The 15,932-nt window shown below is 37.9% G+C and overlaps 1 protein-coding gene across 1 annotated transcript; it reads right to left on the minus strand.

Annotated features, from left to right (window-relative positions):
- Positions 1–2,083: 2,083 nt before the first annotated feature.
- BET1 (Bet1 golgi vesicular membrane trafficking protein) lies at positions 2,084–15,800 on the minus strand. The gene is made up of 4 exons (XM_043872885.1): positions 15,618–15,800; positions 11,274–11,398; positions 4,706–4,762; positions 2,084–3,281 (listed from the first exon to the last, which is right to left on the minus strand). The coding sequence occupies exons 1-4, from the start codon at positions 15,634–15,636 to the stop codon at positions 3,126–3,128; spliced, it is 357 nt and encodes a 118-aa protein (XP_043728820.1). The 5' UTR covers positions 15,637–15,800; the 3' UTR covers positions 2,084–3,125.
- Between the last annotated feature and the right edge of the window lie 132 nt (positions 15,801–15,932).

Genomic DNA, 15,932 nt, shown 5'->3' on the forward strand with positions numbered 1-15,932 from the left:
CTATGCTTTATTAAAATGCTATCAAACTACACTGAAGTTCATTGGAAATAATAAGTTGAATAGAATAAATATGAAAAAAGAATAAACGTGAAATAAATAGAATAAATAAGAAAAAAGAATAAATTGGTATGTGTTGACTATTAAAATACTATGAAACTACAATGATGAAAACAGTGTGGTATTGGTGCAAGGATAAAAAAATTGAGTAGAGCAAAATATACATTTACAAGAAAATGTCTCTGTCTTCTACCATAATAACATATACGGAGAGAAAGCTGTTAATATTTACTGTGGGAATAACTAATTGGTGTTTCACATATTAAAAATAAAATCATTTGTGCCCCTTGCCTCATCAACATTTCAAAATAGAAGTTAAATATATAACTACAGAAAAAGAAATGAAATGTTTATAACTTTTTACCAAGTAGAAAACTTTCTAAGTTCTCTCCCTTCAAACTTGTTTCCAGAAAGTTGAAAAGTTTGTTGTTCTCACTCCAATAACTCAAGGTTTTTTTTAAAAAAGAAATCCCATCAGATTGCTGAAGATACAAAGAAACATTAAAAAAAAACAACAACTAAATTCCAGAAAATGATGATCCTTCCCAGAAAAGACAAACAGCTGCTTATATCCCTGGTGGGATTTTGGAAGAGAGAAAGCAGCCAAAATTTATCAGCAACATGTGGGCTAGTGTGACATTAAAATTCCCAAGCACCTGTCCATAGATCCACAAAGGCAATAGCCATCACTGAGGGCCAGGAACCCATCCGAAGTTCTTTACAAGGAGTATCCTAAGAACTCTATGAATGTATTACTGCTACCTATATACGATTATTCCTGTTTTACAAATAAAGTAACGTTATTTAGTGGAGAGGTCATCAGATCAAAGTTATGACGTGAATAGGGGAACCAGAATTTATGCTCAGGCAGCATGACTGTGTAGCTTTTAGTCTTACTATGATGCTTTTGTGTTTCCCAGTAAACACTGAGTCAAAGTTTATTCATCAACATGGCCTGATAAAGTTATTTACTGACTGAATGAACCCAAATTATCGAGCACTTTTCCCACTTTTTCTACAAGGATGCAAATTCAATACATAAAATTAGAAATTTAAGAGCACTGAAAAATCAGGGAAACTAGATTGATGGAAATAGATGGTTTTTATGGGTGCAGGTGCTATAGTTTTCTGCTCCAGAATTCTGATGCTTAAAATGTTGCCTATTTGAGATTTAATAACTCTTCTCTGCTTAAGTAGTATCGAAGAATTAATTTGCACGTTAACTTAAAAGTTTATCAGTACTATGTATAATTCTCTTTCGTCATTGTGGAAAGCTATGCCTGGTATAGGGGTTTCGCTGGTGGCTCCGACGGTAGAGTCTGCCTGCAAGTTTGATCCCTGGGTCAGGGAAGAGCCCCTGGAGAAGGAAATGGCAAGCCACTCCAGTATTCTTGCCTGGAAAATTCCATGGACGGAGGAGCCTGGAGGGTTACAGTCCATGGGGTTGCCAAGAGTCAGATATGACTGACTGACTTCACTTTCATGCCTGGTATCCACAGGGGATAGAGCAGGTATATTAAACCTTCTACCATTTGGACCAACTTCTAGTGAAATAACTAGATATTTCTCAGATTTTTCTGAGGCTTCTTTTATCATTTAACACAGGATTCACAGTGTGCCACCCACCAGGCAAACACCTACAAGTCTTATGTTTGAATAAAAATAATAACATGAGTATTTTGTTTATTCAGTTATTATCAATTATTATCCCAGGCACCAACAGCAACAAAGTCCTTTTCAGATTTAGCAATCAGTTTGTAAACGATTATAAAAACATTAGAACTCTTTCATATTTGATGTTTTCCCAAAATTTTATTTCTGGAAGTACTTTTTCCTAGGGGCCCCCAAGCAGAAGGAAGAAAGAATTAAATAGATTTTTGAAACTGTTGGCATGATTTATCTCATTTGTTTGAAGCAAGTAGTGAAATAATACATTAAGCTTTCCTGAGTTTGTTGTGAGTTTTCAGAACCACTTCTTGGTTTATGGAAAGAAAAAAAAAAAAGACTCGAACAAAGCAGCAGCAAAGTCAATTAATATATTTTATTAAAAATTTTATTTTTGAAGCCTATAAATGAACAAATTCCAAAACAGTAGCAATACAGACAATGTCACATTTTGGCATCTACTTAGCAGTCCATTTTTGCATTGTTTCCTATAAACAAATACACTAGATTAAAACAATAGTGCCCTTAACCCCAAGTTCAATGCCTGAGTATTTCCAATACTTATTTTGAGCACATAATAAAGCAGAGGCAATTACTTTTCCTGAACATTTTATTTCCATTCAGAGCTTAGGAATTACTTTAGCTTCACATTATTCTGTCATAAATGATAACCAAATGGCCTAAGTGGCTAAAATCATAAAACTATTATAAGCCAAGTCAATGTTATATATATATAAAGTTAATATAAAGTGACAACTATACTGGTACACACTTGTTTTGGATCCTACTAGAAATATGCCAAAATAACAAGTTTTAGTAAAGACTGAGGTCCTTGGGTAGAGGGTGGGGAAGAAGAGTCATATCATCAAAAATTATTAGGAAAACTGTAGGTAAAAAAAAAATCAGCCTACAATTTAAACGAAATAAAGAAGGAAAGAAGAGTACAACATTGGGCGATGACAATTCAGGAAAACACGCTCTCCATCTATCACAGACTTGCTCACCGCCTCAAGAGCATCGCACCAGGCTCTTTAGGCATTGCTATTCTCCCACTAAGTTTCTTTATGTGGAACATAAACCTACATCTATGGTAACAAGAGAATTTTATAACTGCTCTTTAATCTCACAGCAAAAAACAGGAAAAAACTGTCAGGGCCAGAGTGAACCTCAGAACATCTCAGTGCCCCTGAAAATAGGGGCAGAAAGTGAATCATTAAGAAGCAGTACCCAAAGAGCACTGTGTTATCTGGTGTGATTTATAAAACAGGTAAGACTCAGTCCTCTTTGATGGGAGGAACCACAGTAGCTGAAATTCAGGAATGTTTTGATGCCGATTTTTTTTTACTGATGTGGTACTCCAAGCTGTTAAGTTGGAACAAATTCCAAAGTCACACTGACTTGCATCACCTCAGTTTAATAATCCAGTAAATGACAAAAAAGACAAACAATGAGAATAGCATCATATAGCACAGCAACTTCGTTTGGCTCCCTCGGGATAAAATCTTCAGTTTTCCCATAGTTTTACCTAGAAATCCAGTTGTAGAATCAAACTGTGAATCCTATGAGGGAAAAAGGAAAACACAATAGTTGGGTTCTAACATTCTACATATGCATATTTGAGTAATTTAATATACTGTTATTAGAATACACATTTAATGACATTTTCTGGAGCCTGTGTATAACTTGGATAATCAACCTGATTACTCCATGCAAAATAATTTTCTCAATAAATAAAAAGCTCTTTCATTATCCAATAAACATTCTTTCAGCTCCAGAGTAATTCAAAACCCCCAAATATTTAGGTCTTATTCCAATTATGTGGATTAAAAAACATTAACAATAAAAGTAAGAGGTTCATCTAGCATCACACAGGTTTCCCCCACATTTTGTTGGAGGTATCACTCTCCAAGGTTAAATGGTTGGCTGCTTCCCAGTACAGCAATTTATCCACTGAATATGGTTAGCAGTTAAATGTACCTTTACTTTTAAGATCCTTTTGTTTAGGAAGCTGACTTTGAAGGTCAGCAGAAAGTTAAGAGACTATTAAAAGTTAAGAGACTATCATGCAGAGGTAGTAAACTGTGGTAAAGACTTCAAACATAGATGGAGAAAAACTGCCACGTTAAAACGCAGCTGGTAAAGTCCTGAAGGTGCGAGAACTATGTATGATTTGGAAAGACTGCACTTTCTTAGAAATCTCAATAACCGGAGACGTAAGGTCCTGACATAATGATAGCCTTGTACAGCTCAGGTTCTAGGTAGCTTAAGCACTTTACATTTATAGTTCTTCACTAGGGCTATGCAACAAAATCACCTGGGATGTAAAAGTCTTTCAAAATACATATACCGAGTGACGCCCCCTCCCTAAAATTCTGAATCAGAGTATTTCAAGAGAGAACCAGGAATGGATATTTTCAAAGTTCCTCAAGTGATTCTAATGTACAACTTTCACTAGAAAATTTTCAGTGCAATATTCATTTTTAAATAGTACAATTTTAAAAGCATTTGAAGAAACTAGGGAAGGTCCAGAGGAGTTTGATGTCCAAAATAAAGAGTAAGGAATGAAAAGAGCCTCTATCAAGAAAAGGTATACCTTACTGAGCTTGTTTAGAGATGAAAGGCTTGGGGATGTTACTATATTCATTTTATTGACTTGTTCACAGTGATCCTTAGATCACGCAGAAGACAGGTTTACATTAAGTGAAAGACATTTGGTTGACTGGATATAAAGCATTTACTTGGCAGTCTATATCCACTGAGATCTTAAAGACGGCTTGAAATAGTCATTTGTCCTGAGTCTTAAACAGTGTTTCTAAATACAAGATAAAATATACACTCACTCCTACCTCCCCCTCCTACTGATATGGGTTGGGCAAGATGAAAAATGTAAAAATAGGGCAAAAACAACTCTTAAAGAGTTATTCCAAGCCAAGTTTGAGAATATCCAACCAAGTTTCTTAAAGTTAAAATCATAACCACTTACCATTTCAGCTAATAATTTATTTTGATTTTTAACTTCATGGCCTATTTCAATGGAAAGCTACAAAGAAAAAAGCATAAACATTACTACTTACCGAACTTAAGTGTTATAAAGTTAAAACAATAATGCCATTGTAAGCATAAATGTTTTCTCAAATAAATCTGCATTCTTAAAAATATAAAATACACTTTATTCTTTGGTTATTTTTCCCACTGCAATTAATAAAAACTAATTTAGAAATTAAATGTCCACTTTTAAATGATGTGTGTATCTAAGAAGCCATAACAACGAAAATTAGAAAATATTTGAAGCAGAATAAAAGTGAAGAGCATTTATCAGAATTTGTTGCATGAAGCTGAATCTGCCCAATGCAACTAAATACAATAGGGAATCTTGAATAAGGGATGAAAACAAACAATGAACACTAGCATAAAATTTTGTGAATTTGGATAAAAGCTGCATTTTAGTTACTAATACTGTATCATATGTTAATTTCCTTTTTTTTTTTAACAACATAGTATATATATGGGGTTTTTAAGGTATCTTTGATATTAAGTTCTCAGTTTGATATTAATTTCACATTTAAAAGCTTTCTTCTCTGCAATCACCCTCTATGTTTTCAGTCTTTTAACTTTACTGAGGCTTTCAATGGCCAAGTCAAAGATCTCTCTTGGGAAAGGTCACATTGCACTTAAAGATATGTGGGTTATTTTCAAATATGTTTTGATACTGATCTCTAACATAATTCCACAGTGGTAAGAGAACAGACACTGTATGATCTCAATACCTTTAGGCCATCAAATTTTTGCACTTGGTCTTATGTCTCTGGATATGCTTCAGGGTCTCCTAGTTTATAGTATGTGGGAACTTGATAGAATCTGTATCCTGATGTTGTGTGAAAACTGTATAAATCTTAATTATATTGAATTGGCTCACAGTGTTTTCAAGTCCACTATATCATTCTACTTTTCTGTCATTCTATTCATTTTTGAAAGTTTGATATTGAAACTTCAACTAAAAATCTTAATCTACTTAAAAAATTAATTGTACTATATAGTGGAAATATTATTTTATTCTGTATTTTCCAAGGCTCCGATAAAGTTACCATAGTTTCATAATTAAAAAGAAAATTAATTTAGAATCTCTATTCCTTATCAACTATAGACACTGTCTCCCTGTTCTTCATTTTGATTTAATTTTAATATTCAATTCTATCTTTTAATTTAGGTACATGTTTCTTTCCTGTCCTCTTATCCTAGAATTCTTTTTTCTCTCTTTATATCATTCACACAATAGCATTTGTTCATATATTTCTTCATTTACACTTTTAAAATGTTATCTAGGCTCCCATATTATCAAGTTCAGATATAAGTAGTATTTTCCTAATGAATGTGATATTACTTTGAATATATGCCTAAATTAATTATTTCTTTAGATCCTAAAGGTATTTTTTTCTTCAAAATTTGATAATAAATTGGAAAAAATTTACAAGTTAGTGTTATCCACATCATGAAGCTATGTAGAAGAGACTGAGTCTAAATGAAATATCATAAGTGACTACAGCTGCTATTCAAATCAAAACTTATCTAATACTTCATATGACAAATTCATCAAAGACTTCACTTCTAAAATAGCTGAATAAATACACTACTACTAAACCTTTGAAACTACTAAAAATCATAGTAAGCCACTGCAAATATTGTCCTCAACTTATTTTGTGTGGAAAGTATCTGTGGTCATATTAACACAAAACCATTCTAGGAGTCTATAGATCAGAATATAAGCTTTTCCCCAAAATTTAACAATTCAGAAATAACAAAGCAACTATGAAACTAGACAGCCCAAATCGCCTAGCTACTTTACAACTGTCACTCATGCCAGAGAGAGAAATAACCACGAGAAAAAGGCTTTCTTCTAACAAGGAGCCTAAATTATCAATATTGGAACTAAAAAAAACCATTTAATTCTTAATTTCCTCCAAAATGTTGTATTTTCTAAATTATTAACATTACACAATATTGCTTAGTTCATAGATCAACTCCTTTTGATTTAACATGACCTTGAAAACAATACTTTCAGGGAAGAACAGTCTCTAGGCTGAAATACACTTCTATTTTCCAAAGACTAATGAACTATCAATTAAGTTTTGGCAACATAAGCTTCCAATGAATGCTCTATAAGTGTACCACACATGTTTATTTTAATGCATAATCAAAACTATCTTTTGGTAATTCCTTTATTTAATACATATTACTCAATACACTATAAGGAAGTACGCTAAGTGCTATGTAGAATGTAAAACTAAGTACAACAGAAAACCCTGTATTCTGATAAATTTCTTTTACATACAAATAATTCCAATGCAGATCGTTATGCAGTAAGTGCTACAGAAATGGTACAAATGATCTTCTGTTCATAAGGAAAAGGTTAGGTCTATGTGGTGAGCAGGTGAAGCCTGGAGGAGAGAAGGTGAAAAGAGATGGAGCCTTTAAGATGCGCAAGACTTCAGCCAAGGTCAGGAGGGAGAGGAGGCCTTAGGCAAGGGGACTGCATGACCAAAGACAGGAGTGGGAGGCTGACAGGACACATAGGACACAAGGGATACTCCAATCCGTCTGGCAGAAAGCACGCACACATTCTGAAGGTGTGGGAGGTACGGTCTAAAAAGCTGGGGCACTCTCTGCAGAACTGTCTGATCAAGCTACAAAGTGTGAACTTCATTTCTTACATCATGGAGGCCACTGAAGACTTTGGGAGTGTAGAATGCAATTTAAAAAATACTCTAAAAACCAAAACGATGACTGTGATGACTACTGCGGGTAACTCAGACCAAAACGTATGAAAAATGGGAAACAGATCGGTTAAAAGGCCTTCCCACTAGTCCACTGAAGAAAACCGGGGCACAGTATTAGAAACAGGAAGGTCAAATAGGAAGAATAGAGAGAAAGAAGACAGGACTTGGTGACTGACATGAGGTTCAAAGGCAGAAACACAAAAGACTGAGATTCATAGCTTTTGGGACTAGAAGAAAAGTCAGAAGATGCGCTGCTTGGGGGTGGAAGGTGGAATGCTCTGAGATATTACTGCACTGTAACTGTATTGTAGTAGTGTAAAATACTACAAGCAGTGTTTTAGATTTAACTACCAAAAAAGCTGAAGTTAAAATAAATACATATATATATAAAATAAGTTTTGACTGACCATATTTTCTAACCTGTACTCAGACCGTGTTTAAATTTTGAGTCACGTTGCTAAAACTTAACTGATATTTCATTAGTTTTTGGAAAGTAGAATTCTATTCAGCCTGGTGACTGTTACATTCAGAAATGAGTATTATTTTCAAGGTCTTAATAAATCAATAGGAATTCATTATTAAACTAAGCAATATCATATAATGTTAATAATTTAGAAAATACAACATTTGAAGGAAATTAAGAATTACTTGAGTTTCAATTCCAATATTGATAATTTAGGTTCCTTATTCAAAGAAAGCTTTTTTCTTATGGAAACCTCTTGCCCTGGAATAAATGACAGTTGTATTAAAGAACGTACAGTACTTGGATGCAATCACAAAAACAACAGAATGATCTCTGTTTGTTTCCAAGGCAAACCATTCAATATCACGGTAATCCAAGTCTATGCCCCAACCAGTAACGTTGAAGAAGCTGAAGTTGAACAGTTTTATGAAGACCTGCAAAACCTTTTAGAACTAATAACCAAAAAAGATGTCCTTTTCATTACAGGGCACTGGAATGCAAAAGTAGGAAGTCCAGAAACACCTGGAGTAACAGGCAAATTTGGCCTTGGAGTACAGAATGAAGCAGGGGAAAGGCTAATAAGAGTTTTGCTAAGAGAACGCACTGGTCATAGCAAACACCCTCTTCCAACAACACAAGAGAAGACTCTACACATGGACATCACCAGATGATCAACACTGAAATCAAGATTAATTATATTCTTTGCAGCTGAAGATGGAGAAGCTCTATACAGTCAGCAAAAACAAGACCAGGAGCTGACTGTGGCTCAGATCATCAACTCCTTATTGCTAAATTCAGACTTAAATCGAAAAAAGTAGGGAAAACCACTAGACCATTCAGGTATGACCTAAGTCAAATCCCTTAGTACTATACAGTGGAAGTGACAAATAGATTCACGGGATTAGATCTGATAGACAGAGTGCCTGATGAACTATGGACGGAGGTTTGTGACACTGTACATAAGACAGGCAGCAAGACCATCCCCAAGAAAAAGAAATGCAAAAATGCAAAATGGCTGTCTGAGGAGGCCTTACGAATAGCTGTGAAAAGAAGAGAAGCCAAAAGCAAAGAAGAAAAGGAAAGATATACCCCTTTGAATGCAGAGTTCCAAAGAATAGCAAGGAGAGATAAGAAAGCCTTCCTCAGCGATCTGTGCAAAGAAATAGAGGAAAACAACAGAATGGGAAAGGCTAGAGATCTCTTCATGAAAATTAGAGATACCAAGGGAACATTTCATGCAAAGATGGGCTCCATAAAGGACAGAAATGGTATGGACCTAACAGAAGCAGAAGATATTAAGAAGAGGTGGCAAGAATACTCAGAAGAATTATACAAAAAAGATCTTCATAACCCAGATAATCATGATGGTGTGATCACTCACTTAGAGCCAGACATCCTGGAATGTGAAGTCAAGTGGGCCTTAGGAAGCATCACTACAAACAATGCTAGTGGAGGTGATGGAATTCTAGTTGAGCTATTTCAAATCCTGAAAGACGATGCTGTGATAGTGCTGCACTCAATATGTCAGTAAATCTGGAAAACTCAGTAGTGGCCACAGGACTGGAAAAGGTCAGTTTTCATTCCAATCCCAAAGAAAGGCAATCACAAAGAATGCTCAAACTACTGCACAATTCACACGCTAGCCAAGCAATGCTCAAAATTCTCCAAGCTAGGCTTCAGTAATACGTGAACTGTGAACTTCCAGATGTTCAAGCTCGATTTATAAAAGGCAGAGGAATCAGAGATCAAATTGCCAACATCCGTTGGATCATCAAAAAAGAGAGTTCCAGAAAAACATCTATTTTTGCTTTATTGACTATGCCAAAACCTTTGACTGTGTGGATCACAATAAACTGTGGAAAATTCTGAAAGAGATGGGAATACCAGACCAACTGACTTGCCTCTTGAGAAATCTGTATGCGGGTCAGGAAGCAACAGTTAGAACTGGTCATGGAACAACAGACTGGTTCCAAATAGGAAAAGGAGTACGTCAAGGCTGTATATTGTCACCCTGCTTATTTAACTTATATGCAAAGTACATCATGAGAAATGCTGGGCTGGGGGAAGCACAAGCTGGAATCAAGATTGCTGGGAGAAATATCAATAACCTCAGATATGCAGATGACACCACCCTTATGGCAGAAAATGAAGAACTAAAAGGCCTCTTGCTGAAAGTAAAAGAGGAAAGTGAAAAAGTTGGCTTAAAGCTCAACATTCAGAAAACTAAGATCATGGCCTCCAGGCCCATCACTTCGTGGCAAATAGATGTGGAAACAGTGGTTGACTTTATTTTTGGGGGCTCCAAAATCACTACAGATGGTGATTTCACCCATGAAATTAAAAGATGCTTACTTTTTGGAAGGAAAGTTATGACCAACCTAGATAGCATATTAAAAAGCAGAGACATTACTTTGCCAACAAAGGTCCGTCTAGTCAAGGCTATGGTTTTTCCAGTGGTCATATATGGATGTGAGAGTTGGACTGTGAAGAAAGCTGAGTGCCAAAGAATTGATGCTTTTGAACTGTGGTGTTGGAGAAGACTCTTGAGAGTCCCCTGGACTGCAAGGAGATCCAACCAGCCCATCCTAAAGGAGATCAGTCCTGGGTGTTCATTGGAAGGACTGATGTTGAAGCTGAAGCTCCAATACTTTGGCCACCTGATGCCAAGAGCTGACTCATTTGAAAAGACCCTGATGCTGGGAAAGATTGAGGGCGGGAGAAGAAGGGGACGACAAAGGATTAGATGGTTGGATGGCATCACTGACTTGATGGACATGAGTTTGGGTCATCTCCAGGAGTTGGAGATGGACAGGGAGGCCTGGTGTGCTGTGGCTCATGGGGTAACAAAGAGTCGGACACGACTGAGCGACTGAACTGAACTAAGGTGATTTGGGCTACCTAGGTGCTTTATTATCTCTGAATTGTTAAATCTAGGGGGGAAAGCTCGTATCACTGAACTATACAGTTTGTGGGACTAAATCCCCTATGCCAATAAAAGTATACATTTTTCAACTTTTTTATTTTGTACTGGAGTACAGCCAATTAACAATGTTGTGACAGTTGCAGGTGAACTGTGAAGGGACTTAATGGAAACACATGTATCCATTCTCCCCCAGACTCCCCTCCCATCCAGGCTGCCACATAACCTCCAGCAGAGTTCCCTGTGCTATACAGTCGGTCCTTGTTGGTTATCCATTTTAAATATAGCACTGTGTACATGTCTGTCCCAAACCCCCTAACTAGCCCTTCCTCCCATGAGAAAAACATATATGTATATAAACGCACAAACTAAAACGTATACGTTATATACTTACAGATTTTATAGCAGTTACTTTGTTTCTCAGACTTTCCGTGAGTCTCTCGTTCTCCTCTTCACAGGCACTGTACCCACTATTGGGATAGCCATAGTTTCCATAGTTGCCAGGGGGTACTCCTTCACCTGCAAGGATCAGTCCTGAGCAGAGTTGTAGCAAAAACAAGTCCCTTCTGAAACCCTGACTAGAGAGAACCGAAAAAGACCCCTGGAGGGTGCTGACAGCCAGACTGGGTATGTCTGTAATACTCACACTCCAAATGAACTTTAAGAATTAATAACCAAATAGAGATCAGAACAACTCTAATAACCTCTCTTAAGGAAAGGATACTGAATTCAGCTCAATACACATTTGTTGACTGCTTACTGATTGCCCACAAGACTCTGAAATAGACACTGATATATAAATATATAAATAGACACTGGTATTCTGGACTTATTTCCTGCTCTCTAGAAATATACCATTAAAACACACACACACACACACACACCCCTAAAATTCGTACCATCAACTACCTATGGGAGAAGCTTGGCTGTGAAGGCAAAGGCAGAGACAGGATAATACAACAGGATGGAGTTTATGGCAGAGGGAAGGTCCTTTATGGGCATCTCTTTTAAACAGAAGAGAGTTAGAATAACTTATGGAGAATATTAACAGAGATTTAGGAGGGAGGCTCATTCATTCTTCAACAAATACTTGAGAAACTATCATGCATCAGATCCCGTGTTCTTTCCAGGTGCTATCAAGACTTTTCAGAGCTCATCTAGGGAAGCGCATTGGTATACAGGATAACAGTCCCAGGCACTGCCCAATATAACTCGATATTCATCAGGCACTCCAACAGGTGGAGTGAGCCTTGAACAGTGAATACATATACTAACACGTTGGAGGACTGAGAAAGGAAAGCATAGTTGAGGGTATTATCTAACTGCATTTAAAAGGAAAAAAAAAAACAAACCTGTTGACAATTTTCTCAGTGATATAAGAGAAAAGCCTGTCTTTGAAGAATGTCTTTTGGGGGAAAAAACAGTAGAGAATAATGGAGGAAAATAACTGGGGTTGTACGGGATTACTACAGGGATAAAGCAATTGTGGCTGAGGCAATTATACTGTAGTGTGATTTTTCACCTGGATGTGTGATTTTTCTGCAGAAAAACTGATCAGCCTATGTCAGCCCATGAGCACCTGCAGGGCTGGAAGGAACAAGAGCGGGGGTGCAGTGTTGGGGCTGCTGAACAGGGCCCCAAGACGTTGAGATTCCTTGTCCAAAGAGTAGGTGATATACATGGATTCTGGGGGCTAGACTGGACAAGGACTGTACTGACTCCATGGAGGAAAGGGATAGCACAGAGACCAGAGCTCTCCGCCTACTCAGAGCGGATGAAGGGGCACCGACAGTATGACGGAAGGGCAGAAAGCAGCAGGCAACACTGGTGACTGAGGAAGGGCTGGAAAGTGAACAGAAAGCTCTTTCCAGGCATAGTAAAACTCTCACTTTCTCTAAAAAGCAAAACTCTCTTTTGAATTCTTACAGCTCTGACTATACATAACACTAATATCATGCTCCGGACTGCACTCCAAGGGCAGAGACTAAATTTGTTCTGCTCATGGCTATAGATCCCCCCCAAAACATATATACACAGTAAGGCATAGCCAGTAAATAACTTGTAAATGAACTAACTAATGAACAGAATCTGAATTCAGTTATTCAGCTTTGAATGTGTCTGCCTTTGTCAACAGTGGGGTCATAAGCTTCTTTGAGGACAAAAGTGGTCTCTCATCCTTTTTTTGTATCCCTGTATCTAACAAGTACTTCAAGCAGTAGACACACAATCTCCACCACCACAAAAACCACAACAAAATGTTAAACAAGTATTATTACTGAGGAGAAAGAGTTGCCTTCCTCAAATTTCCCTCAGTTGCTGATCCATTATCTACAAAGTTCTGTAATGTGCCATTGTACAACATAAGGACAAGTGACTAGACATAGTATTTCCCTCTACTCAACAATTAAAAGAATCATCTAAACCATGCATTCTGACCCTATTCATCAATGATACGCTATACAAATTCTACTTTAATAAATACCAAAATCCTTAAGGGAAATAAAAATATCTTCATATTTTATATGATTAATATGCTACATATATAATGTTCACCCAGTAAGTCATTACTGACTGGTTGAATTAACCACTTGACAACTTCCCTAAGGAATTCAGTTCTAAATTAGTGGCTATTTGTTTCCACTTCCTTCTTTATTATTTTTGCATATCTTATTTTTATTTTTAGAGTTCTTCTGCACTGCTCCATTTATTAAATAGCCACCTAAGGAATCACCTTTCCTCCTCTCAACTACAGGGTACTTTAAAAACAAACTAAACAAACGAAAAAAACAACTCTATCCTAGAGATTCTAACTTAGTTGGTCTGGGCTGGGGTCCAGGTATTCAAGCCTTAAAAGCTCTCTAGGTGATTCCAGTGTACAGTCAGGGCTCAGAACCACCATCTCTCAAGTTCCTCTCTCTGCAATTTCACAGCACACTGCTGCACAAAACTTTCAAAAAGGCCCAAAGACCTACTGATGAGATCCAAATTCTTTGACCTGGTACTCAAAGGTCTCCACAGTGTGGTTGGCTCTGGTTCTAGTCTCCTACTTCAACCAAATTGGTTTAATCATAATCCCTTAAACACATCATTCATAATTCTAGATTCTAGTCCTACAAGTGTTTTGGAGCAAGAAGAGGATCACACTTCCAACTGGAAACAAACTCTCCTACACTTTGCTATTTAAGCTGCAGTTGAGGATTCTATGTCCACACAAATTACCAAGCGCTCTCTGTGAAATCCCTGGGACATTCACGGCCTGTAGAACTTATTTGGTTGTATAGCTACCACCTTGTACTATAATTTATCTTTGTACATATTTCTACTCCTCAACTAGATTAGAAGCTTTGGGGAGCATGAAGAGAGCTACACAGGATGCATGTGAGTGCTCAGTCTTGACTGCCTCTTTGTAACCCCGTGGACTGTAGCCCACCAGGCTCCTCTGTCCATGGGATTCTCCAGGCAAGAATACTGGAGTGGGTTCTTTTTCCAGGGGATCTTCCCCCAGGGATCAAACCCGCATCTCTTGTGCACCTCCAGCACTGGCGGGTGGATTCTCTACCACCAAGCCACAGGGAAGCCACAAAGGACTGTATACCTAGAGCTTACTCAAATGCACAATAAATGCCTGCTGTCATTAATGATAAAAAGGAAACTCATTTAGGCATATAAAACTAAACTTGTTCAAAATGAGTTATCTTTTTTCTCTACAATTTACCCAGCCAATTTTCCTTTTATGACCCAAGTATTCACAAAAACTACATTTTTCAAGAGCTTTTCCTCATACTACAATTTACTAATCGATGTACATGCCTAGAGTTACTGGCAACTTTCACTAACTTTAAATACCTGACACTTTTGAAAACTTTTTTTCCATTGAATTATAAGAACTGAAAAAGGTAACAAACATTGTCCTTTTTCAAGTATTTCATATATTTTCTCAGGTATACCGTATATTAATATGGCAGGTTTCTTCTTTTCTTTTTTCCCAGTCATCTCTTAATAGTTCCAGAACCAGAAAATCTGTTTTATCGGCTCTGTGCTGTAACAGCCCACTGTAAATTCTTGTGACTAATTTGTTCTGCTGCTTACTGAAACTACTTCCTAGGCCAAAAGTCAAGAACAAATGCTAAGTCACCAGGTGTTACTACACTCTACCGTCTTACCAGTGGAACAAGGGTCAGATAAGAAATGTTCTGGGTAAAATGGCCTTTGACTCCGAAGATCCACATCACGGCCTTTAACAAAAATGACATGTGTGTTTACCTGTGTAACTCACTGTTACTAGGCTAATACGATTATTATCAGTGTGCTTTGCATGCAACACTCTTCAAACTTCACTTCTGAAGAAACTAACATTAGGTCCAGTAGAGAGAAGTCGAAGGCAGACTTCAGCAACTCTGGAAACTCAGCAATTGCCATAACCGCGCTCAGTCAATAACACTACAAAAAAACTCCTCACTGCGTTGGCACCTGTACATACCTCACCCCTACTTCTCCACTATTTCATCTAAACCTACCATCCATAACTTGAGACAGAACCAAACTTAAGGCACCCACTAGGATCTGGAACAAATGGTGGTGTTTCCACTTGACACCACCTCCAAAGACCCCTCCATACACCCTGCTCTCTGTCTCAGATTCCAGAGACAATAGGCCAGTCCGGTTTCCCCCCGCGCCCCTGCGCCCAGCACCGCCAGTTCTAGGGTCCCGGAACTTCGAATCTCAGCCCTCTTCTTACCCAGGCCTGCACGCCTCATCCTGCCAGAGAAGTGGGGGAAAAGGCGGGCGGAGGGGTGGGTAGGAAGAGGCCAGGGGCCACCTGGACCGCGTCCTCAGGACCAGGGCCCGGAGAAACAGCAACTTCTTCCTCCAGAGCGCCACGACATCAGTAGAGTCTAAACAACGCGCTGACTGATGACGTTACCCAAGGCGCTTACTGGCGCCCTGCGAAGCGGCTTGAATGGCATTCTGGGAAATATAGTTCGCCGCCGAGGCGGAGCGTGAGGCCGGGACTTGGGGTGAACCCGGGCGAAGAAGTGGGCGGGGCTTCCGG

The sequence above is a fragment of the Cervus elaphus genome, chromosome 18 (assembly GCF_910594005.1).
Source record: "Cervus elaphus chromosome 18, mCerEla1.1, whole genome shotgun sequence".
NCBI classification, from domain to species: domain Eukaryota; kingdom Metazoa; phylum Chordata; class Mammalia; order Artiodactyla; family Cervidae; genus Cervus; species Cervus elaphus.